The 27262-nt window shown below is 38.7% G+C and overlaps 1 protein-coding gene across 1 annotated transcript in view; it reads right to left on the bottom strand.

The window, feature by feature from the left end:
- Positions 1–27262, bottom strand: part of CDH2 (cadherin 2) — a 116564-nt gene that overhangs the window by 16063 nt on the left and 73239 nt on the right. Inside the window, exons 3-14 of the mRNA XM_057367236.1 lie at positions 22310–22536; positions 20346–20492; positions 19115–19270; positions 17567–17711; positions 16346–16518; positions 11382–11519; positions 10836–11021; positions 8707–8963; positions 7261–7403; positions 5841–6074; positions 5293–5526; positions 3907–4046 (exon numbers count right to left, since the gene is read on the bottom strand). Coding sequence (XP_057223219.1) covers positions 3907–4046; positions 5293–5526; positions 5841–6074; positions 7261–7403; positions 8707–8963; positions 10836–11021; positions 11382–11519; positions 16346–16518; positions 17567–17711; positions 19115–19270; positions 20346–20492; positions 22310–22536 — 2180 coding nt within the window. The remainder of the gene's footprint in view (positions 1–3906; positions 4047–5292; positions 5527–5840; positions 6075–7260; positions 7404–8706; positions 8964–10835; positions 11022–11381; positions 11520–16345; positions 16519–17566; positions 17712–19114; positions 19271–20345; positions 20493–22309; positions 22537–27262) is intronic.

Genomic DNA, 27262 nt, shown 5'->3' with positions numbered 1-27262 from the left:
CCCAGAAAGAGTTTCTGTCTGGAACAACAAAAGTGCTGTACACCTTTTGGAGCCTGCTTTTTAGACCACTTCTTCTAGGTGAAAAAATTCAGAATATTTCCAGTGTTGGCAATGCTCTTCAGTGGCAAGCAGCCTGACTTCAGTTATGACCCACAGATCAAAAGCATTTTCTGGCTTAGGGAAWTAATAGCATTTTTCTCAGCTGCTGTGGAGATCACACGACCCTGTGTACATCATGCCAGGCTAGAAGACGACTATGAATCATTCAAGATCCTCAATTTTCTTGACAAGCATTCAGTCTGTCAGAGTGAACAAAGCAGGCCAAGATGGCCTGAGATGGGATTAACAGAAGACCTTCACGATGGACTGAACTGCTCTTTTATTACAGATTTCACATCATAATTCTTTGGAATTGCTGGCACAGAAGAAAAAAAACAGAAACATCAACAAAACCAAACAGGAATTCCAACTTGTTGACAGTTGCTATGACTCAGAGGAACTAGCTGGAATTTGAACTCATCTAATTTCTTATGGGAGACATCACTCTGATAGAATGCACAGACAGTTTGAAAGGAACACGCTGAACATGCTTTAGGAGCTTTTGAGTCTGCTGTGACAGCTAAGAAACCCAACTGCATAGCTTCAAAATAGATAAATTAAACCTCTCAAATAAATAAAATTATTTTGGGCTAAAAACTCCCAGTTTAAAAGTAATTTGTTTCAGGATACAAAGAAATCGATCACATACCTTTGAGCCCTAACAGTYGTATCTTCAAGTAACTAAAACATCTGGGAAATATCAGGCCACACAGGGCAAATCTTCAAGTTTTCTTTGTAGAGAAGCATGTGATTTTAAAAAGTAATTTGCTGGCTATAAATAGAAGTAATTTTAAATGGCACTGATTATGAAAATGTCTGAAGCTTTTAAAGTATTGTTTTCACYGAGATGCACATGAGGCTTTAAAATYCCCTTCTATTTCACCASGTGARATGCACCCTGGGCTGGATGGCTCTGTGTTTGAGTCACTTTGTGTACTGCCTTCTACTGAACKTGCTTGTTTAATCAATCCTCAGCATTTTAGGGATGCTGCACAGTAAAAAAGTTAATATTGATGCAGAGCATTTTCCTGTCATTTGCTGATGACTTATGGATCCAAGAATGACACAAAGCAATTTTTCTTTATTTTAATAGAACAGTGGCAGTTTCACCCTATGAGGCCTCACTCTGAAAACAGGTTTTTGCTGTTAGTCCCATACTTTTTTAGAGTACCACTTTGAAACTTGAATGCTTTCATTAACATTGACAAAAATGCAAAGATCTTTATAGACAATACCTTTTGCCCACAATGCTCTGTACACAGCTTAGCTTATGCAGTRTTTTGCTAAGCCATGGTTTGCAAAAATGCTTGCAGAGAACTCATTGGGACTTTYGAAAAGCTTTGCATTCTAAGTTCTTAAATCTCACATAAAATGTGTGSAAAACCAAATAAACCCCAATGAAATACACTTTTTCTCTCTTTCCCTGGGCACAGGAGGTGAGCGGGACCAGGAGGGAACCAAGAAGAAACAAACTGAGGAACTAGTATCATCTGGTTAAGCACAGGCAGAATTTAGATTTTACAAAATGTCAAACCAAAATAAAGTAAAATAATCTCTCTGAAAAGCAAAACAACACTGATTTATACCATTCATTGTAGACAGAAAAATAAGTTGARAAGTTTGTACGTTCTCTTCATCCATTCTGCATAGGAACATATTCCTACCTTTAAAGCCAATGGAGAACCTAACCCCATTTTGCCTACTATTGGTATAAAAATGGTTACCATAGAAGTGGCCATAAAAGCCTGTTATACTTTGTATGAGCTGTTCTTTTCCTGACGTGTTTTCTTTATTTGGAGTGTGTAAGGGTGTTTTAGACCCCAGAGACTGGCCTACTTTCAAAGGATCAGAAAAGGGACCACTGTACCTGAACAGAGTGGCTGCCAGTGAAGATAACTAAATCGCAATAGTGGCTTTAAAATTCGTCTTAAGAAAGTAAGAAGGGGTTTTGTGACTAAAAAGCATTMAATCTTTTGTAAAGCCCTTAAAATTCTCTATGTCTAGATGGTTTTATGCCCACTGTGAGAGGAAATGGTCCTAATTTCACATTTCTTACTCCTTTACTGCTAGTCCAGCCTTTGGCAGTTTACTTTCACTGTGTGCAGCGCATTCATTCATTCACTGCTGGTGAAAGGCTGCGATTACGGGTGGTTTACGTTACACTAATCTCTGCGGCATTCACAGGGTGTGACCTCCCGCCACACTACCCTAACTGCACCTCTCACAAAGACAGCACTGACACTGGAGAGGAGAACAGCACAGGATGGCCAGAGGAGAGACTTCAGAACCATTCCTGGTTCACTCTCATTGTACACTGTTACAATGCTTAATATTTTGAATCTGCAGCACAATCTCWCCCAAMACTACCCCAGCATCACCCRTGACTTCCCAATGGACTGYGCTCAGAGAACTTAACTCACTCTGWCCTGAGGGCTGTGTGGACAATAATTAAAAATCAAAACTCCATGACAATTGCTAAACAGATCCTCCAGAGAATTCAGGATGAACAAGAGCTGGGAATATGTGAATTGAAAAATTAATTCTCACAGGATTGAGTTTTCCTGATTTTCTTTTAAGCTTTTAACTTTTCTGTACAATAACAGATGTGCAAACAGGATGCATTTCTTGTACTCAGACTATGTACAGACAACTGGAATACATGCATAGACTTAAAGGGTTTTCACTTTATTTAACAACATAAGCAATTTTCCAAAACTGCATAAACTGAAGTTTCCTTTGAAAATTGCCTAAGAAGAGCATTATGCAGAAAAGCCAGGAAGTAGGAACAGTACTTGGGGAAATGCAGGAAGCATGGAAATTACTAAGGGGAACACAAATTTCAGACAAACAAACAAACGAGCAGAAGGAAACTATAAAAGTCTGTACCAGTGAAGGGAGACACTTTTCAGATAACTCAAGTGCCAGATGACTGAGACTGGGGATGTGTGGAAGAATTGCACTTAATTTTTCAAGGCTTTTAACTGGAAAATTTCTTAGACTCTATTATATGCGCTGTTCTCTTTGTAATTACTACACTTACTTCTACCACTAATAATGTGCATAAATCTGCTGTTTGTCATGTTCATAAAGCACTTAATAAACGTCCTCTGAAGGAAGGAACTGCTTGAAAATCCACTAACTTGGAGAGAGAGGGGGAAAAAGAAGCTATTCTTAGCATATACACATCACTTCTAGTCCTCTGACATATCAGCAGTGGTTCAACCAGAGGTGACATTAGAGTAAATGCATATGGCACCTGCCTGGAAATGTATTTGAATAAACACAGACGTGCCCTGACAGCTACTTGAAACCTAAATACTTTCCAGGCTTGAAATCCCAGTGGTGGCAAATCTGTCAATAGCCAGCATTATTATGTATCTACAAAGGCATTCACCCACCACCAAGAAAGGGTCATATTTGGTTTAGATGACATTAGGCACCCTGCACTGGTGTTTCTGTACAAGTTCCCAGACAAGGAGTGAAGAAAGTTTACAGACAGCAATGAGAATGGATGTTAGCTTTCATTTAAATGTAACAGCCTTAGCTGGAATCAAGTGGGAATGCTTTTACTGCAAGAGGACAAGATTCTGTTTTGACACCTTATTTAAATGGCAAGCAATTGGTGCATCTGGAACTGCAAAAAACTGAAAGGAGAAAGCAATATTTAATTGCAAGTTTTGAAAACATCAGTTTGTGCCTTTGGTATTTAATAGTAAAATTACCTATAACAGTGATTCAATGTATGTAAAATATAAAAAATGCAGAGAAGTGCAAATCTATACATAAACCCCAATAATCTTTCCTCACCTGATCTTCTTCTCCACCCCCTTCTTCATCGTATTTCAGAATGTTGTCCCTCACATCATCTTCAGGATCAATCAAGAGCTGCTTTGCCTGACGCTCTTTATCACGGCGTTTCATCCATACCACGAACATTAAAACTAAAACTACAATGCAAAAATGGAAGAGACAAAACCATGTCTTGATTCTAAAATACAGCCATGGAAAATAACAGAAATTCAACATCAAAATTAAAAAAAAAAAAAAAAAAAAAAAAAAAAGAAAAGAAAGAAAAGAGCCAATATATGGCTTTGACCATATTGGATAAAGCACAGGATTTTTTAAATGAAAAATTTGACAAAGGCAGCTTAAGCAAGAGATGTTTAAGCTTAGACCATAATAGGTAATTTGGTCTGTAAATCAATCACATATTGAAGGTTGTAAGGTAACAAATCCATTCCACATCTGCAAAATAAGCTTGTCAAGGAATGAATTTAGAAAGACCATGCTTCATAAACCACTGGATTCAGAAAGAAATCTCTGCTTCACTAAGGCTCTGCTAGTTTCACACCTAGCATTTAAAAAGTATCAAGAAAGCAACTGTACTGTGTGCTCATGTAGAATCATGTGCTTAGCCAGGCTCAAATTTTTTCATTTCTTCTTTCCATAATTTTCTGTGTTCTAAACTAGTGCACAGAGTACTATGAACAGGCTAGTCTCCTCTTTGTGTTCCACCACAATAAGCAATCAGTTAACTATAATGTATAGGAGAGCTAGAATCTAATTTACTACACTGGACAGACATGCATGATTTTTGGACATTTTCCCTTACTGAATGCACTTCACACAAAATAAGGTATTGGTATAGCTTTATGCAGTACTTTAACATACACACTRCTGCTCCTGCATACCTGTCTTTCTYGGCAGGCTTTATGTGAAGGGCTGTGATGTGTTACTTTCCAGCAGCCTACTTTCATTAATCTGTGGCACAACGGTAGTAGCATCAGAGCTGCCCTTAAAACCTCTGTTACCCGCTGGGGTGGCACCAAATCACACAATACTGGCAGCACAGGAGAGATTAGATGTCTAGGGACTAATCACATCTTCAACCTGGTCACTCACTGACATAACATTTACAAGTGTCCATGGGTATAAACGGAAAATCTCTTCAACAAACACACTGCAAGGCTTGACTGCCAAACAGGTGCTAGCTGTACTGTCTCAGACTCCAAATCCCATACTGCCAGGAAGTTTTCATACTTGTCCAAAACACTGAAATCATGCTGTAACAATTCCTGGACCTGAGCCTTTAACAATTTCCCCATCTTTGTCAAGGTACCTGATACTAAAATGTAATACTATACTTGCAAAACAAGAGTAAAGGAGTTAGAATTAACAGAACTATCTACTCACTGAGCAAGATGATGATACAAAGCAGAATTGCAATGATGGCACCAGTACCCAGCCCTGCACCAACAATCCGRTCAACATCAGTGCAGTCCCCATTTAAGTCACACTGGCAAACTTTCACTTTCAGCAAGGAAGTGCTGGATGCATGTGGATTTCCAGAATCYGTAATTACTATGGGCACGTCGTAGATACCGGCCTCCAGGAACCGGATTCTTAAGGAGAGCTGGGCGTGATCTCCTGTGAAAATAAGTACTGGTTAAAATGTCAGGTATTGCTTGTGTGGGTTTCAAACAGTATTGGCAAAAATGGCTCATGTTTGAGCTCAGTGTTAACTTTTTGCTCACACCACTACGTGACACTCAGGGTAACAGACTCCTTGACTGCTGTAAACCTATTTTCTTTTTCAAGATTTCTTGCTCTTTTGAGAACTTACACAAAGGTGATTTCTTGTTCATATTAACCAAAGTCACGTATGTTGTGAAATAATACCAAAGAGAAAACACTGGCAAAAGTTTATTTCAAACTATAAAGATTTCTATAATGTTAATTACCACTAATTCGAACAATGGTCCAATTCCTCTTAATACTAGCAGGAGTGTCAGGCAGCTCAAAGGCAAAGGGGCCTGCATTTGGATCTATGTCAGGGTCTACAGCAGTGATGTTAATAGCGTTAGGCTGCAGTGTTTCACAAGTTGTGGCTTCCTTTGGATGCACTTGGGGGGCATTATCATTGATGTCCAGCAGGTATATCTGAAGTGTGCCAGTTCCACTCATCGGGGGTATTCCTTAAAGAAAAGGAAATAACATTAAACTTGTTTCCAACTGTAAAGTTATTTAAATGAAGCTGTACCAACACTTTTATATGTTTACATMAGTTTTGGGATTCTATCTTTACAGAACCAATCTAACAGTGTCACTGCTCCTGCTAACACACTAATTCTTATGTTGTCTGTTCTCAGAAAAATGGCCCTGCTCAGCAAAATGGTGCAATTAATTGCAGATCCACAGATCAGGGGCTCATCCACTTCACTGACCAGACAGACGGTTAATCCCCAGAGATGGTCCACATCAAAGGCTTCAAAGAAGGTGCAAAACTGGGGTAGTTTGTCCTCTGGACAAATTATTTCCTAACTTTGAAGGCTTAAGATCGCCCTTTATCATAAATTCAATCTTTAAATTCTTTCTAATACTGACTTTCAGCTCACTATTTCTAGACATTCCTGGTATCCATACTGAATGTGTGATGCTTCCATAAACCTTGCTGGAATCACACATTTATGTGAACATTTGGCACTGAATTTTTCAGCACAACTAGCAGTGGTTCTTATTCCACCTCCCATAATCTTCCAGTTCCATTTATKTTTTTTCTCCAGAACAGAGCTAAAGTATAGAAACAGTTGATCGAGCTTTCAGTTCACAAAATTTTACTGTGTCTTCTTTGCCAGGCAAATAGCCCCAGTGTTTCATTTTTCCCTTCTAACGCAAGAATGTTCCTAACTGTGCCTGTCCATCCTTCTGCTATCAGCTACGAACAGTACAGCACTCCAGCTGAAATCAAAGAACTCATTTCTGAGCAGTGTTAATTGCCCTTAACAAACTGACAACAAAAAGATACTTTTCCCTCTGCACTGCTGYAGCCTGAATGTGGGAAAACACAAAGCCCCTCCACCAACACATTACTCCCCACAAAGCCCGCTCACGCTGTGCATTCACTCAACCTACCACACTTCCCATGCAGGGGTTTTTCAATTTTCTGTCAAATCAACTAATGTAACTAAGACAGTGTTTTTTTACAAAGTCAGAGAATAATTTTTCAGCCCATTTCCCAAGTAGCAGGGAAAAACACAGTCTGACAGTAWTAGATTTCCAACGGGATATACTGTAAGTATCCTGTTTTCTGCCCCAGTAAAACTGAATGCCATTCAACCACACAAAGTTTTTTTAAAACAAATATACAATACTGATACATACCATTATCAGAAGCAAGAAACGTTGCATTATACATATTGTTTTGCACATATATTGACTCTCTGTCCAAAACAGCTGTAGTAGTTATTTGTCCATTAACAGGGTCAATTTTCAGCCAGTTTGCAGGATCTGAAAGTTTTGAGTACCTGTGTATTTAATTATAAGTTGTGTTACTTATGTGCCCACATAAATACTGACAACAAAGATAGTAGTTTAACTTGTATTCTGAACACATTTTTGGAATTTAAAGATAGCATTTTACAAATTTCCATTTATCAAGCCCTATCATTAAAGTTCTTGGAAATACGCATTAAAGCCAGTGCTGCATTTCAATTCCTGAAGTGCCTTGCCCTGTAAGTTATGTAACTGGAGGAAATAACACAATTACCATAAACTATGTAACATTAATACTCAGATTCAATTAAAATATTAGGTCAGGATCCTTATCCGTTTTTCTACACCTACAGAGATGTTCATACTAACTTTCATCTTGTCAGAGTGCTGAGAGCAGCAGAGAGGTAAAAATGGACAGYGATACAGTTGCACTAACTCACACTGCTCTAGCACTTCAATATCACTTCATTTTCAGAGGCCCTGGTTTTACTGCATGCTTCTCATCTTAATTTGAAAGAGAAGTGTCTTTCACAACCATTCTTCTATCTGAAAAYCTGCTGTTTGACATGAATCCAGTGCAAGCTATCTTAGTATCAAAGTCTTTATGCTGTCATGTCTATGATGGTTGCATCCAGAAATGAGCAAAATATCACAAACAGTTAACTAAAAATCAAGAGAAAATAAAATCGCAGTAATCTTGATTTTGGAAGGAAGACAGAATGTACGTTCTGGAGCTTCTTCTATGTGAGCTAATAAAAAAATGAAGCTGGATAAGGCCAGTCACAGCCTTAGCTTTGCAGATAATGACCATGTCTTATACGAGGCATGCTCATGYAGCAAAGTTTTAGACATAAGAAAAATTATCATCAAACTATGATCATAGCTATCAGTACAACAGTTCACAGACAAACAACAGCACCACTTTACACTGCTGAAGAAAAAAAAAAAAGAAAACCCTTCAGATTTCATCAACAATCTAATTTTGCTGCTATGTGAAAATTACTGGTGAATTTAAATTGCAAATTATCTTAGTTCACAGAAGCACGTGTCTGCTCTGACTGAATTTGTTGGGATGGCACATACACTATCACAGATGCATAACTGCATTGTACCTTGATGAAATGGGACTTAGATGAGAAAATGACCCAGTTTACATACCCATGCATATTTGTCAGTTTACCTTCTCTACAGCCAAAAATCCCTTTAGAGAGAGCTCTACAAAAACCTCAGGGTGTGTTGGGACAGCTATGTGCTACAGTAGATGCAGTCATTTCACATCATCTCTTTGCTCCCCACCATCCCATAACACAGGTAATGCAAAATGTTTATATAGACCTTAAAGACGTTTGCTGCATGTAACGATCCGGGTCCTGAGCAGTGAACGTKGTCAACATGCTACCAGCAAGCAGCCCTTCTTCCTGACGCACAAGCTTGGGGTTTGGAACAAAATATGGGCTCTCATTCACATCAATGACCGTAATGGACACGGTTGCTGTTGACTGAGGAGGATGCTGGATCCCCTTTGCCAAAGGCACTTGATTTTCCGCAGCTACAGTAAGTACAAACATCCTGTTGGTCTCGAAGTCAATAGGCTGGGAAGAGCAAAGAGCAGGAAGTGTTAATGTTTACTCACAGTAGCAATGGGCACACAGTAACATTTTAAATTAAAATCACATTTTTAAAGATTACTTGTACTGCTTTTACCAAAAATGAGCACAGAGTCTGAAGAGAACACAGTATCATCACCTCAACCCAAGCCCAACCCAAGCCTGAGAGTTTTGAAGTCAGAAGAGCTACAAATGTTGTCATTCCTGGATTTAACTTACTCTGCCATTAGAGACAAATGAGGAAATAGTTTAATCACAAAATTATGAAGAAGCTCCCAGCTTTGTGCCAGGCACTCACATGTGCCTCCCGATGATCTTCCTGGGGAGAGAATGCTGCCCCTTTCTGTTATGAACGTTTCCTTCAAACAAGTTCATAGCTATTCCCATAGATCAGAGATTCTCAGCCCTTAACATCTCACTAGAAAGACTCTTGGTAATCCCAGCCAACCCCATTTCTGGTATACCTACAACTCCCATCCTCCCAGTGCAGACAACCTTCAGTTTGGAGATTTCCTTACTGAGCCAAAAGTCCAGTTTAAGGAGAAGTAAAACCAGTTTGAGTCTAGAGTTCCTCTGTTATGCCACACAGGGTTGAAGTATTCCTGGAGACAGGATTTGCYTTTGTATTAGGCACTGTACTACTCACACAGATTCCACACTCAAAGAAACCCTGTACCCCACAGGGAAAGCTGGCACGTGACAGCATGAAGTAAGTGACAAGAGACWATCTAATCTTCATTTCAGGTTGACAGATCAACTCATTGCACTGCCAATTAAAACTGTAGGCAGGTTTCCAGCTCTTCCCAAGTCTGGGCACTTAAAGGAGTGCTAAAAAGCACAGACACTCACATAATTCTTCCTGGAAGACTGCAATATAACAATTGGTACCTCTGGGGAAGARCAGTTATAAACCAGAGACAGTTCTTAAAAAAACCCAGTGTGAATTACCATTAATGCTGCACAAAGTTTGAGTCTTTTTGTCACCTAGATGCTAGGAGGATTAAAATAAAACAAAATAAAACAAAATGCAAACAAACAAAAAAAAAAAAAAAAAAAAAAAAAAAAAAAAAAAAAAAAAAGAAAAAAAGAAGATAAAAAAGAAAAAAGAAAAGAAAAATTGCATGCTTTAATTTCCAAATGGGAATACTGGCATCGCACATTTGACTTTGAAATGGATCAGCCAAAACCAGAGCAGGCCAACTCAGAGATGAGACACTTATCAGAGGGTCATAAGCAAATGTAGCAACTGTTTGGCACATTTAATTATAGAACCACATTGTTATTATCACTTGAAATAAGTCATCCCTCAACACAGAACTGAGTTGGCTAGAGAATGAAGATAGACAGGTTATTCCATAAAAGGTATTTAAATGAGGTTTTAAAAATAGCCAGTCTTTAAATGTCTCTTGTAGAAGTACCCTCCCACGTATCATTTTTTCCTGATTATGCTTTGACTGCCTGTACCTGCTCCTTAATGGAACATCTTGACACAAAATGTACAGACAACATGCATGACTACTAACTGAGGAGGTAGGAAATTGTTCCTTCAGACTAGCAAAAAATACTAAGCAGACACATCTTCACAGAGTAATTTCTAACTTTTGCCAAATAAAGATTCAAAATTTGTGATTTTTAACAACCTAGCCTGATTTTTACAACTGATCAGACAGAATACTACTGATAGCATAAGCAAGGTAACATTTGAAGAGACAGATTGTTCAATTCCACAAGACAGGCACTGCCTGTCCATTTTATTCCAGATTCATGCTGGCCTCAGGAGTTCACATTTCCCCCTCTTCAGTGCTGTCCCACTTCTTCCATGTCTGCTTAGCTCTCTGAAACACGAGGCTGGCCTACCTTTACGACAGTGACGAGCCCATCGTTGCTGTTGGGATCGGTCAGGATGGTGAAGCGGCCCGTCGGGTCCCCTCCAGTCATTCTGTACATGGCATTCCACGCCGGCGTGTGCGGCTGGTCCTTATCYGTCACCGTCAGATTCGCTACGATCACATCCACCCTGTTTTCTGGTACTTCCCCGTAGAACTGCAAAAACCAAGGAAACACYTGACCTCATCTGGAGAATATGCCAGAGCCACGCCATGCTGAACATCCATCAAAGCAGGGCAGCCCATCTCTCTTCACTGGAGCTCTGACAATTTATCTAATGAAGTTTACCTGAGGCCACCCAGAGAACCAACGGCTTGATTGCCTTGTCAGCTTTTGCCTTTTGGCCAAAAGCAGAACACTGCGTGTAAAGGATATATATTCTGCACATATTTTAATTCTGCCTGCCAGTATGGTGTTTAATAAGCAATAAATATTTACTGTCTGTGAATATAACGAGAGAAACAGAGAAGGGTTATAAATATGCACATCCTTCAGTAACTCCTATCCTGTACTTACAGTCATGGCAGTGAACTCTGGAGGATTGTCATTGACATCTGTCACAGCGATGACAGCAGTTGCTGTGTTTGAAAGACCATATGTTGGGTTTCCTTCCATGTCCGTAGCTTGAATTATTAATGTATATTGTTGTACTTTCTAAAACACAAAATGACAACATAAGTTTTAGACAAAACTAACATTACCATAGGACAGCAGGTGTTCCCAAAATTGCATTCCGCTAAGCAATGAAGCCTATCACACTGTTTATTCTAGTTAGCATCACCCTAAATGACAGGAGCAAAGTTTGTGCCACAGGAATACAGCAGCAGGTTGCTTATTTTGAACTACTGTTTGACTTTCTTCAAAGACCATCAAGGTAAGGACAGGCTGACTGCTTCCTACTCTAATAAATCAAACCACTTTTGACAGTTAATGCATGATCACAGGTTTAACAATGCTTTTCAAATTGCGAAAAGAGAACCTCAGCCCAGTTTATACTAAAACAGGGAAAGTCCTCAAAGCATTTGAGAGCACTGAGCCAAGGTAGGTTTGTCGGCCAAACGGCCACCACTGCCAAGGTTTTGTTTCAGCCRAGCCTGAGTATAAAACTCCTGCTGCAACTTCTTGTGATCTCTATGGAAACCAAAGATGTCGAGGCCAACAAAGACGAGTAAGGGCAATGGAAGGAAGGGGGAGGGAAGCACCAAACGGGCTATTTCCATAAATGTTAAACACCCCGGCCGAGTACGGCAGCCRTGGGCCCCCTTACCCCCACTGCTGCTAACGGCCCTTGAGCCGGGCACTCGCTCCCCCTCCCAGCTGGAGCAGGGCCAGGGTCCCTAAGAACCAGAACTGCCTGGTGGAGACCTGACCTCAGCCTGGTGAGCTGTTTAAAACAACACCGACAACGTTCTATTAGAAAAAAAAGAAAAATCGTAAAGATGTTTTCTGTATARAGTTGCTGAAAAATTTATTTTAACTCATTGCACTCAAATATTGTGCATGGTCCTTCATCTACCAGTCCATCGTCCTTCCTCGAAGTGAGGTGTTACCATTCAGCTGTTCCCAAAAGAAGGGACACAAACATAAGAAGCTGCCATTACTTTGAAAAAGCACTTTCACAAATGGTTTACTAACACTGGGAAAAACCTTTTGGTAAAAAAAAAAAAAATTTCACAAAAGGCACTTTTTTAATATTTTGGGGTTTTGTTTCTACTTGGTGCATTAGTTACTTCCACTGTCTAAAGAGTGGGGTATATGACAGATTACTTCTTATGGAAACAATTTATAGATTCATGAAACATGCTGAGCTGGAATGGACCCATCAGGATCAGAGAGTCCAATTCCTGACCCTAAGCAGAACACCCTAAGAATCACACAATTTACAAAAAGGAATTACAGGTAAATAAAAAAAATAAGCAAGGACAATTATGCTGATAGTATACAGCTTTCTTTCAAATTTTGGCCAGACAGTACAACAYACATGAGAGGTTTAATGGTTTGCACATTTCCAAGCAGCAAATATGAGTCATTGAGTAGAAGGTTTTAAAAATAAGCTGTATGGATCTTTATCTCGCACTGAAGATAATGATTTATGCTCATGTCCTTTCTCACACAGAGACCCTTACAAGACACTCCAAATGTGTATTGCTATACATGTGATTATTCAAAAGAGCAAGACCAGTATTAAGTCCACAGAAATGCAGTATATGTGTTTAATAATGCAGAAATACATATATGAATTCTGGCTTGGAAAATGTACTTGCAAACTGACCTTCAGGCTTTAAACATCCTAAAGGTTTCCTTCATGACACCAACAAGTGAAGYAGTCACGAGGGAATCAAAGAAATACTTTTACCACTTTCATCCAGAAAAAAAATTATGCTTTACTTACTGTGAAGCAATAAAATCTAAAGCAGTATTGAAGCAAATCTCACTGCCATATGATTCTATTTTATTGAAACAGCAGGTGCTTCTGATTCATCTGGGTCTTAACACATTGATCCCAAGAAGCAAATTTCATTAAGGAAACTCCATTATTATTACACAGAGACTCAGCTTCCTTACAATCATCTCATTTAATTCCAACAGAACCAGAACACTAGAAACTTCCCCAGAAAAGTGCCCCAAAAGACAGAATATCAATRTTTTTGTTTGGCTCCCTGTTTTTTTCCCCTCTTCCCAGCGCTCACATAAAGCAGATCAACTGCTGAGAATGAAATTTCAGAAATCAACAAGCACAGAACTTTCCAAGCATGGGGAAATTGGGGGAGGTGGGTCTCCTCTTTTTACTGTGGTTTGAGAAGCAGCCAGGAATAAGCTGTGGAGCATGTGTCAGCAGCCTACACAGAGACTTAGCAGCAACACATCCAAAAACGAACTGGCAGCTTCAAGAAAGAACGCAGACCTCATCAGTTCACATCTTTCCACTTCAACACAGGCCAAATAAAAGAGCACTTCACTGAATTAACCTCACGTGAGGCAGGAATGTCAGTGTGTAAATTTAAGTACCCTGCCTGACTTCTTCAGCACCTCCAGCAGAAAGGCAGATGTTTTAAGGCTGAAGTGAATTCCACAGCAATAACGGAAGAAATAAGTGCAGCTGGATCTCATGAAACAGCATCTTTTGAGATAACAAATGGAAGATTTCTTCTGCCTTAAGCTGAGTTTCCTTACCTAAGCAAATCTCCTCCTGTGCATGTTAGCACWGATAATGCATTGTGCATGCTAATCTAAAATACCAGCAGATGAGGAATGCTATCAGAGGAACCACTCTTTTTTTTTTTTAATGCCTACAATACTTCTGCTTCCATAAATAATGTGTCACATTATTTAAGAATTTAAAATTCTGTCTAGTATTTCTGACTTTAATTAGAGCTTTATAAAGAGACAAGACTGAGAGAAAAGAGTGGAAGGCAGAAGTGGGCAGACCAGCTGGGCACATGGACAACAAGTAACTCCCCAGCCCACTGTCAGAACACGATTCAGCTTTGGCCTTTTAGACTTTCGGTCATTTTAATTTAATTGACTTCCACAAATAACTCAGGAAATGGAGGAAGCAAAGCAATGGCATGGGAAGGAAACCATTTTATCTCATATTAGTCTAATTTAATATTTGAATGATTTAACATTAATCATTAATATCCAACATGTTCAAGAAATGTTTATGTGTACGCAGTTGGGTATCAGCTGAGAGATCCATCAGGAAAACTGATGGTGAATGACAAGGTTTTTCTGACTGTTAAYGTGAGGGTCTAAGCTCCACAGGCAGCTGGTTTCTTCCGAGTTAAATCCCTCCAGTACAGCTAGTCACCAAGTGATAAAACCTCAAGAATTATCGCTATGTCCTTCTGAAAGTTCATCTGTCAGAGATGACCAGGGGATTTTAAAAACAAGGGCAAAGCTGCCCATCATTCTTTTAATTTAATAGGGCAATACTGTAAAGTTCAGGGTTTTCCTYTGCTCAAATCCCTTCTCTTCAAAACCAACTTACACAGAATGAATGTTAATAAAACCTCAAAAATTAATTGCAATATCTAACAGTCTGTTTAGCTTTTCAAATCTTCTGATTGCCCCTTTCAAACTGAAATGCATCAGAATATTAATAGCAAACCCAGAACTTCAGAAAGCATTTTTATTCTCCATTTTAAATAACTATAAACAAGCAGCTAAAAGATGAACAGCAAAGCCAGTACTTTGGATTTAATGAGCTAAAATGAGGTTAGTAAAACAGAAGTTGAAACAAGATGTGTTCAAAAGATATTTGTTTGGATTTTACAGCTTGTTTATAAAATAATGCTTATCTCTTGTGAAGATTTCAAGTGGTTTAAAAGCACAGTTAGTCCATGTGACAGATCTGGAGTTAGGAGGGAAATATTTTCATTCCCAACCTCACAGATGGGTGAATCAGAGCAGAGGATCTGGCACCTCCTTTCTCCAGTGGTAGGCACAGTGAAGAACTGTCCAGAGAGAATGGGCCTTGCCCAGCACACAGCAGTGAATTACTGACAGRTTRTTTMTTTTTATTATTGKTATTACTGMATTGCTCTRCTTTAGTGTGTAYCTGTTTCTTAAGAGCAAACAGACTTATGGGACAAGAGCCTTTCCACAAGACCCCACACAGCAAAGAGTAACTACACATATGGAATATGTATGTCCAGTTTTCATCCCTAACATAATTTTCTCTCTTCTGAGTTTTTGCACTCTGGGACTAAGACAATGACAAGTGTCAAAAGGGTGAAGAAAGGGACTAGTTAAGACTGAGCAGGGGGAGAAATATTTCACAGCATCATAAATTGTTTGGACTAGAYGTGACCTTAAAGCTCATCTAGTTCCAGACCCCCTGCCCTGGGTAGGGGATACCTCCAACTACACCGGGTTGCTCAGAGCTTCATCCAACCTGACCTTGAYCTATTTCAGGGATAGGGACCAGAACTTCTCTGGGCAACCTGTTCCAGTGTCTTACCACCYTTACAGCAAAGAATTTCTTCCTTTTATCTGATCTAAATCCACCTGCTTTCWGTTTCTAGTTATTTTCCCTTACCCTATTTAAACCCCCTGTCCAGACTCTCCTGTAGGCCCCATTTAGACAATGGAAGGCAGCAATAATGTCTCCCCAGAGCCTTCTCTATCYCAGGYTGAAYGGTCCCAGACWTYTCAGCCTGCCTTCACAGGAGAGGTGCTCCAGCCTTCTGATGATCGTCACATCCCTCCTCTGGACCTGTTCCAGCAGGTCCACGTCTTTSCTGTGCTGAGAACCCCAGACCTGGATGCAGCACTCYAGGTGGGGTCTCACAGGAGCAGAACAGAGSAGGACAATCACCTCCCTCAACCTGCWGGCCATGCTGCTTTTGATGCCGCCCTGAGTACCACTGCCTGCAAGTGCACACTGTCAKCTCATGTCCAGCCTCTCATCAACCCCGAACCCTGCATCTTTATAATATTAAGTGCAACCCAGCCCACAGGATTAAGGCTTGCCATACCTCTCTGTCAAGCCCAGCCGCTACAGTGATAATGTCGCCAGTTTCGTTGTTGATTGTAAACATGTTTGGAGAGGGGCTGCTCGGGGCCTGGGACAAGATTCTGTATCTCAGCATCCCATTCTGTGCGTTGGGATCATCAGCATCGATGGCAGTAACAGTCATCACGTAGGTTCCTAGAAGCAGGATAAATAATTGATGTTATATAAACAGTTTACACTCAGATTATACAGGATCATTTTACAAGCAATGGTCAAAGTATRTATTTCTTTTGGTAAAATATGCACATTCCTTTTTTACTTAAAACAAACTGGCTAAACTCAAGACTCACCAGCAGAGTAATTAAAATACATAAGAGGAGATAAAAATACTCTATGTTTATAAAATAATAGATCTGCTTATAACTGAAGAARCTACATAAACACTGAAATCCTAAAATTCTGCCACAAATAACATTTCTGTAACAAGAGAACATCTAATGTTTAGATACTTAGGTTATTAATTGGGCCAAAGGAAATATACTTATTGTTCAGAATTGGTGGACATACTGATAGTGACTGCAAATCAATGTAAGTAACAACTCTTTCTGAAGTCTTTGAGCTATATTTCAAATTCCAACACTGCAAAGTTAGAAAACACATTTCTGGTGCTAACCTTTCAYTTTGCACTTCTGACAAATTAAGAAAGTGGTTTCAGCCATAGTGCAAACTTTAGTCTGAGCTGATTAGAATTTTAATGAGATCTGAACAACACTTAGGTTTTCTTRAGAATTCAAACAACATTGATTTCAAATCCCAGTATTTGCAAAGCCTCTGGGAATCAAAACTAGAACTGGATCTGRTGACATTTCGGAAGTCTCTTATACCCTGACCTGTCAACTAAATGAACATCAATGTCTATCATAAAAATAAATGTAAGAACTGTGATGTTATAATTAGCATTTTCAAAAACATGAACCAGAAGTCATATTCTTAAAGCTTTCCCTGCTTTTAGTTCATGCACATAGCAATTTTGTCTTTTAGAAATGAATCCTAGCATGCTAAAAAGTACATTCAAAATAGGGTGAAATAAGAAGACAGTATCTGAGATTTTGATCATCACACTAAAGACAACTTTCAAAGTATTACAAAGTCTAAACGCACCCCCTTCATCACACCTTCAAAATGATACTGGAAATATGATACCTCAAGATAATACCCCTGGCTCCCAAAAGCTATATATTACCTGGCTTTGATCCCTCAGGGACTGTCCCATTCCAAACCTGGTGTAAGAATTCAGGTCTATTGTCATTCATGTCAATGACATTAATAACAATGTCAATAGGATTCTCCACCTGGTTTCCATTTACATCCACTGCGTGTGCTCTCAGCTGAAAAAAATCATTAAAAGTATTAGAATTTGCAAAACATACAGGTGCAAATAGATATAATAATAGTGACAGGAAGTTTCAGGCCAGACATTTTTAGCTCAGTGTATTTTGTTATCTGCCACTGCTCCCTCATATCGACCTTTTAAGTTTTCAAGTTGCTAATGGACCCGCTGTTCAGACTTCCAAACTATTTTAAGTTGCAGACTTCCTTATTTGATTTGATGAAAATTATTTTAGATCATGTAATTTTGATTAGTACCAGTACCTACTGTCATRGAGAATTCTGGTTTTAATGATTATTAGAAAACATTCTCTAAAAATATGCGGATTTAAATGTAAATCTATGTACTTAGACCAGAGCATGGCCTCTGCTAGGGAAAACAGCAACCTTCTCCTACAGCAGGTCTGCTGATGCCCATTATATATATATATATATACACACATATATATATATACACACACAAACACACACATATCTTATGGTTACAAAACTACTAGAAAGCAACAAGATGGCATTATTAACTCACCACTCTGAAAATGACTCATAYAAATGTAAATTCCTAAGTCAGTAAATCTTGAATTGCTGATACAAAATGCTCAGTTAAAATCATATGGATGCTGGAGCTGCTGTTTGAGAGAGCCTTTCACCCACACCTCCCCCAGATGCCTCCTGCTGTGTCCTCTGTTTAGGAACAGCACTCAAAGGGCTCCCTGGAGCACAAGGCAGGGAGTGTTTTAATCCACAACATGCTGGAAAACTCTCCAGGAGCTGGGTGGCTTCTGTAGCGATTTCAGCATTGTTTCCCAAAAGCACAGACAACTTTAGGTCACAGCCTGCTTTCCCTCTGCCTTGAAACTTTCCTCTTCCACTAATACTGGAATCTGTGATCTACTTTGTCAATTTCTTTAGAGCAAAGAGTATCATTTTCATAAGCTGACAGACCTAATTTACAATTCTATTAAAATGCTTAGATTTGCCCCTAAAATAAAAATTGGTACGTTACTCTTCCCATCCATTTCTCAAATCACAGCTGCTGCAATTCGAACAGCAGTCACATCCCAATTTAMGTTGCTGAATTAAAAATAGACTTTTGAAAAGTATACAATTCAGTGGATATTGTGATCAATGGTCTGTACTTGAAATATAAGCCACAGTATCCACATTTCAATCTTTTAAAATTACTTTATCTAAATACATTTAATCACTGTTTATGTAWGTTAATGTATTTAAGCTGCTTAAATATAGTAAGAGTTAGCCTTATTAAGTACAATAAATACAAATCTGCTACAAACTCTTCAAATCATATCTCATACAAAACTAAACGCTGGCTGCTCAAGTCATGTTTGAAGCAGATGTTCGTCTTCAATTTGATAATCTGATTTATGGTAAATTAAACTCTTACATGAAAAGAAGCAATCTGCTCCCGGTCTAAAGGCTTCGTCACAGACAGCTGTCCTGAGATGGGGTTGATGATGAAGATGCCTGTTGGAGGCTGGTCAGCTCCTGGGCCAGTCACACTGTACCGTAGCGAAAGGCTTTTATCACGATCAGACCTAATCTGTGTGTYACAAAAAGTGAAGTTCACATTAGTTACAAACAACCGCTGGACGGGGCTGCTGCTGAGACAAGCAGCAGCTCTCTTTATTTCATCCTTGCTCCTTAAGCTGCACTTGCAAAAATAATTATTCTCGAAATGGTACAGAGTACAGGTATAAAGTTTGAAGTTTTCAACAGCATTTTTTGTTAGAAAGCTGATCAATGAATTTTCAGAAATGTAAAATTATCCCTGTCTGTTTCTCAGAATAAAAATGATCTGTGTTAAACAAAARTAAGTATTTTTACCTTAAACAGAATTGTTTACATCTTAGAGAAAACATATCCTATCATAAAATTACATGTGAAATTAAAAGCCTGGTTTGTATTTTGCTCCTTATCCTGTATCTTCCCAGCCCAAAGCTACAGACTCTCTTCCACTACAGGCCAGCTCTTTAGAAACTTGCCATTTTTGCTTAGAGACTGAACTTGTTTCATCTTCCAAGGAAACAACTGAAGGACACTGCACCTGTGAGGAGCAGCTGAATCACCAGCACACACATCAAACAGAACAGAGTGAAACTGTGTCCAATCAACTTGGGCTAACGGTCTGCCAAGTTACAACAAATTGATCATGGCCAGCCAGCACCATGGTTGGAAGCCAGCCCAGAAAGAGGTGCTTGGCTCCTTGCAATGGCCACTTCTGGGCAGCAGAGTCCTGTGGAACAGCTGCTGTCCTCACCCCATCTGATCCCATTCCCTTTGGCCTCTTGGTGCACTTTGCTTCCTGCTCACTCCCACACCATTTCCCAGGCACAGAATTTCAGTGCAGGAGACTGGAGTACTCCTGATCTAGCAGAAATACCCCTTAACACTTAACACACCCAAAAAGGTCATCTTCCACCACTACAGAAGCAAAGGGACAACTCAAACCCCAGGAAATTAGATGCATCCCAGCATGCAATGCAGAGGTAACAACAAGAAACCAGCCTAAAAGACTCTGATGAATGTCTGGACGATGAACAAGACATCATTTACACAAAATCTCTCCAAGATCTCTCTGAGGAATGCTGAAATCACACTTCTATTAACTTCCTTACCCTAACTAATTCCTGAGGAAAAGGTCCTTTGGAATTTTCTGGTAGGTTGATTGGAGGAATAACCCAGTCTCTCTTCTGCCTCTTCAGAGGGCTGCTGTGCTTGTATTGTTGCCATGGAAATATGATTTCTTCAATTTTCCTTTGGTCCTTTCCCAGGTACAAGATAAAATTAAGTACATGTTAGAAGGAGAATTACTAGTAGACATTATAAAGTAACTCAGGGACAATTACATAATTGACTGAAAGGCTGTTTTTCCTGTGTTCATCGAACTGTTTTATTTGCATTCACAAGGCAGTTTGAAAATAACCAGTATCACTTACAACTGCATTACAAAATTTTAAGAACCCTGTTTTTCCCTACTTAACTAGAAGAAAGGGAATTATAAACCATTTATAACATGGCACTACSGTGTAAACTATTCTGCACTTTCTGAGAAGTAGTTAATATTCTGCAGAATATAACAGAATGGCTTTATGTATTTCTCATTAGGTAGAGTTTCAGTTCAGGTAATGTGCTATTGTACACTAAATTTAGATCTGGGTGTGCTATAATATAATTTGAGTTCCAAGAGAAGTTTAATACAACTGCTAAGGAATGTCTCAAATATTTATGACCCTATTAAATCCCATAGAATTAATGCTGTAATTATTTTAAACCTGTGTCAGCCATGATGGATGCAGTAGATGACCCACTTTACACACTGGGCATTAATCTCTGCTGGGTGTCAACATTCCCTTCCTATTCCCCTCTATATCTGCAGTCATTTCAACCTTTGGATGACAGCAGACACAGCTAGCTTGTTTAAGGTTGGAAACAGRGCAASAAAAACTTTTTCCAAATCTTTTAAAAGAAGAACTTTTTAAAAAATCTCATCAACAATGTCACAGAGCATGAATAGATGCTCAGCTGAAGGCCACATTCTACTACTCTACATTCTGTTGATGGTAAGGACACCTGAACAGTGTCTTTGGAATAAACAGGGCATGCTCTGGCACATCTAAGCATCYGCTCTTTTACTCCGCTTCCATGAACAAAATGACAGTATTTCCATTGTTAAAAACATGCCTTAGTAGATTTAACACRATCACCAAGTAAGCAAACAAAAAAACGAGGATTACACAGCAGCAGTCTCCAGTGTGTTCTCAGGAAAAATGTCTTGCATAACCACATTACCTATTTTGACATTATGCTTAAATCTTTAATGTGTACCTATTACAGGTATGTTTATGAATAAATTTTTTCTTTTTTTGTAAACCAAGCACTTCTCCTTCACTAAGGAGAAGGCAAGAAACAGCAGGCAACAGGTAATAAAACAAAAAAAGGTAGAAAACTAATAGGCGTTTCTAAAGTAAATGCATTGCTAATTGCATATTGCTGTGTCTGATTTTTGTTACAGTACATGGTTCATCCTATGGCAGGTTCCAGCAGAGGGAGACTATCTTCCTTACCAAGTAGTGCTGGAATCATGAATAATTTAMAATCTCCAATTTGATTATGACGGGACAAGACAAAGCCAATATTCCCTGCCAGAAGTGCTTTCCTACTWACTGCTGTAAATCTACAGCTCCCATCTAATAAATGTGACTGATGCATTCTATCACAGATTTGTTTATTTTGTGGTTATATTTAACWGCTTGAATAAATACTATAATACTTTCAGGCAATTTAAAATAAAGAAATGGCTGTGTGAGACTTAAATTCAGGTATAAATCTCAAGCTATACAAACAAAAAGTTCAAACATAAAGAACCCTATATAGTTAAACAGGCATGCCTTTCCATGCCTTAGCAGAACTACAGGAAAAAAGACTACAAAGGTCCCTCTAAACTCCAACTTTGCATGCACTAGATGTCCATTAATAAGCTGGTTCATGGAGAGGTGCATGACAGGCAGCATTAAACCCTTATTTTTGGGCCTCTTTGTGGAGATACATTTATACAGGCTGCATTTAGCTGCTGCTTTACCTTTTCTGAAGCCCCTGTGAAGGCTGGTTCAGGGGTTAGCTTCACTCTCATTTGCCATTCTTGCTGGGTTTCCTTGTCTTGAGCAGACACGACAAACTCTGTGGGCTCCGCTGAAAGCTGAAAGCTTCGYTCTGCATAGACCACACCATCTTCACCTACTCTGAAAGCTTCTGGCTCACTGCTYCCAAAGTGTATTTTTTTGTTTACATCACAGCTTCGAAACCTCACTGTAAAACAGACATAAAATGAAAAACAAAAAGAAATTGAAAGCAGCTCACTTGAATTCAGTGTGACATAAAATGCATTAAGAACAAACTCGAAAGCAGAGATACTTGTTGCTGCTCTTGTCACATGTAATTATGAGTTAAGACTTAGACTTTAGGAGTCAGCCCATGTCATGTAACAATGATATTCTTCTGTGGACTGCTAGGCAGAGATTTTAACCCTAGATAGGAACAGCCTCCCTCCTACAGGTTCAGCCCACTGCCAGAAGGAAAACCATCTCCTTCTGTGCCCTATGGTACATGTTAGATGGCTGTCAGTCTATGACTACAGGGATTTACTACTCAAGCCTTGCAAAGACACAGTCAAGCCAGTTCATTGAAAGCAMTCAAAAATTTTTATTACACTGYAACCACAACTGCAAAMACAAYTCTGTTTCTAGAACYTTCCTTCCCAATGGTGGTAAGGCARAAMYCCAGAAATATGTTAAAAACATTAAATTCTGTGCCCACATCAGGCTGTGATTCAGTTGTCCCATCTCAATTGATTACTTGTGAGCTCTGTGACTGTTTCCTCATCACTCATTGACAAGATGGAGGAGGCAGTAAATTCTTACCTCACAGAGAAAACGTAAGTTGAAGACTTTGGTTTTTTTTTGTTTTGTTTTGTTTTTGTGTTTGTTTTGTTGTTGTAGTTTCCTTTTTTTAGCTCATATTATGTACCACACATGTCCATTTATCTACCTAGGAATCACCTATTCTCGTTTAATTCCCCTCTTCCTTCATTTTGTCATGTCTGAAAGACACACACTGGAACAAGAAGTCAGTAAAACCAACTGTATAGATAAAGATGTGATGTGCATAAAATAGAACTGATAACAGGTTACTGTCTTCTTTACCAAATTCTTTTCACCACCACTTATCTTCTGGGTTACTGCAAATAATATTAAGAGAAAAAAATTGAAGTGTACTTTCATAACCAATGATCGCTCTTTAATGTTTCCAAAGCATCATGAAATATTTTTATTGTATGGGCAATAGAAGTGCAAAACATCATTATGAAGGTTGTGTTGAAATCCACATAGTGAAGATGAAATGAGGCTTTRTGCCTCATTTCAGTTATTGGACTTTTTATATTGTGCTAAACCATGCACAAACTATTTAGCTTCAAAACCTAAAGGTCCCTCTCAAGAAAAATCACTACTAAAAGTCATGCATCATATGCTTTCTTCTGTAATGCACTGTTTTCAGGAAGGTACTGAGAAGAAGAATCATGCTTTCTGGTATTTGAACTTCAAGGACYAAACCGATGTTCAGATGACAGACTAACCTTCTTTCCTTATTGCACCCTTTCAGTTATCCAAAATCCCCCATTTTCCCTCTCCTGACASAAAAGACTGTACTTTAAAAGGGTCCATCAGGTACAAAAATGAGACAAAGCACAACACTACTCGAAATAAATAAATGATACAGCATCAACTGTATTAATTTTACTCTTGCTGGATTGGGCAGGGATAGTTATAGGTCTCTTTCCAAAGGTCTTTTCCTGTGAAAGGCCAGCYGCATCTTGGGGAGAAGAGCGTGCCACACCCACAAAGCTCTGAGCCCCAGAAGAACAAACCTGCCTYGGTAAAATGCTGAAGCCTCACCAGCAGGGCTTGTTCTATGATCCTCCTTAGAGAGGTCACCTCAGGTCTTCTTAGTAAGCAGAGAGAATGCTTTTCTGAAATTCTAGTAAATACTCAGCCTCTTGCWTAAGTTGTCATATATTTAAGCAATCCCTATGACTCCTCAAGTCCATCCTACCTGCTTTATCAGGTAAAACAACTTCCTTTCCTATAATCTACAGGTCTGCAGAATCTGGAGGTGACAGATCCTCTGGTCTGCTGTTCACATGGGAGGAAAAAACTGAGAGGCAGAAGGTCCAGGTCCCAGATGTTAACCATCCCATTGACTTCCCACATTCTTCAACACAGGTCTGAGTCAGCTCACTGCAACACTGTGTTAGAATGCAATAGCCTACTGAGAAAATGCATGACTCAAAGCCAAGAATACAAAACTACTACTCAAAGCAACTATTCCAGTATGTAGAAATCACTACCACAGTTCTAATTCTGTAACTCTGATTGGTCCAMCTTCAGAGCTGGGTAGACTCTATTGCCCAGCACAAAAATAAAAAGATGACCAAGAAGAGCTTACTCAAAAGTCACTACATTTAGATACGATGTAAGAATTTAATGACTGCACTATTAAACAGTGCTACTTATACTTGTTACAGCGGCACAGACCACTCCAACCCCAAAGGAGGAAGCTTGGCATCCTTGAAATGCTACCACTGGCCGCAAACAAAACTCTCACAAACAGTTCACAGTTCATGTAAGTCAAAAACAAAAAAAAACCCACCAGCCAGCAATAAAACCCGTAGCTCTGTGCCTCCGCTAACCTCTCAACTCAGCTGCAACTGCTCTCACAATCTGCTGTTCAAAAGAGTGTCTCGAAAGGACASAGAACATAGCCAGCTCCACCTCTGGCTCTTCTCAGACTTACTTCAGAAAAGTACAGAGGGGAAGAGAATGGAGATYGATCTAATCTTTGATAATTACTGTGTTTCAAAATGGTGAAAGCCAAAATGAGTATTAGTCATTATGGTCCAAAAGACTAAGATGTCACAACAACATAAAAAAAATATTTTTTTAATAAAAAAATATTTCCTAACAAAAATAGAATATATCAGTATTTTAGATATTCAAATTCATGAAGAAGAGGATTTATTTTTCCCCATCTCCTTATATGTAGATTCCAGTAGCACAAAAATAAAACCAAGAAAAAACCACCCTGCTAGCCACTTYATTGATATTCTTCCTCCAGGCGACCATGCATTATGAAATTCAATGAAATCCCTTCCTCTGACAGTATCCTGGTAAAAACATATAAAATTGTCAATGTGAGAATTATTCTCCCTTTGCAAGGAGCACACATTAACGAATTATAGTCAAGTATAACCATCTATAATTAAATTCCCTTGACAGAGTACAGGTTGTGCAGCAGCTACTCTCTCCCCAACCACATGGTTATCAGTCTTGTAAATTCGATTTGGATCACTTTGCTTCATTTTTCAGTGTTCAACTAGTATGAACAAAGAGTGATTTCTGACAGTATGCTTTAGGCAAAGTTTTTTTTTTTTTTTTTTTTTTCAAAAATGCTACAGGAAATGTTTTTTTTTACTGTGAAAAAATGACTGCTTATGCAACCATGTTCTTTTCTAAAAACCACAGGAAAGGGAGGCATGCTTTCCACAAGTCACTTTATGTTGATAGATCAATCACAGAATTTTTTTCCACTTAAAAGAAGGTTAACTAGATATACTCTGTAGAACCTGAATCCCTTTATATGCAGTAGAAAGAGTAATCAAGTATCCGATTTTATTGCTTTTTAGTAACACTTGGCAAAAATGATCAGATACGAGTATCATARTTCATAAAAATAACTCATGGATTTAAGTATTTGAGTATCTTGCGCATCTTCTGAAAGTATCTGCTTTTCAGAAGCACATTATTTGAAAACCCTAGGAAGTATTCAATCAAGCTCAAATATGACTGTTTCAGTTTTAAAGAGAATACCTTTGGCCATATCAAAGCAGTAATATGCAATATGGGAGTAAATGCACCCAGTTCACAGGCTCATAGTAAGGCTGTGCAGAAGGATTTACAAAAGTAGGGTCTTTAAACAGAAGAAAAATTGTATTTAGTATTAGCATATGATTATTATTAAATACTACACCCTAAAACAAAAGACCATTAATATCCTAATTTGAGTCTTTTCTTGTCCTAAAACCAAGGCAAGCATATTCTATTAAATAAAGAATAAACGAGGACCTCTGAGACGACAACATAGTAAAATGAAAATCTACTGCTCCATGGTATTAAAGGAAGCTTTCAGTTTAGCACTCTCGCATGGAAGCAATTACAACATATGCACAGATGTGTAATATACAAAACATTAAGAACTAGACATGCAAATTCATTTAAAGGGCACCAGAGATCACCCCCACTCATGCACAGGTCTAATGAGATGAATGATTCATAGTATCTATAAAACACGTCTAACCTCATGCATCTTACTGGTAATCTTCCAATTACCAAGAACTATTTCTCAGACAATAAAACCCTTTTTTTCAGCTACTCATGYTGGTTTGCACTCTTTGACAACCTGCTTCTGCTCTTTTGTCTTAGGCAAATAGTATCAGAATTACTCTATCCAAACAAAGACTGAGCAAAAAATATACAATGGGCTATATCAACATCRATTTTTTCATGAACATATTATGTTCGTGTGTAATACAGAATAATAATACTGCATTTTCATAACTCATGTTCATCATGAGACTGTGTTTGCCATCTGGATTTTTTGCATTGAAAAATATTCATTTCTAGATAACATCCACACATACAGAAGCAAACTAGTGTGCTTCCTTCTGTAAATTTGTTGCAACTCTACTACTCCTCTTGAATGCTCTTCTCAGTGCCTAAGCATCAACCTCAAGGCAAAGGCTCACTTAGCAGACATTATGGAAATTGTAACAAATGCCAAGTGCTAACAACACTTGTACTTCAGCAATACAGTTAAGAGTGTGCATCATGAAATGGAAATCCTAGGGGTATTTAATCCACTTGGGTTCCTTTTGCAGCAGACAAAATAAACAGAATAATAAAGTATCTTAGGTACAACTACC

Source organism: Malurus melanocephalus, unplaced genomic scaffold (assembly GCF_030028575.1).
Source record: "Malurus melanocephalus ecotype Western Australia unplaced genomic scaffold, MMel_1.1 scaffold_76, whole genome shotgun sequence".
Lineage (NCBI taxonomy): Eukaryota > Metazoa > Chordata > Aves > Passeriformes > Maluridae > Malurus > Malurus melanocephalus.
The sequence above is the reverse complement of the archived record's forward strand: the minus strand, read 5'-3'. Positions and strand labels throughout refer to the sequence as shown.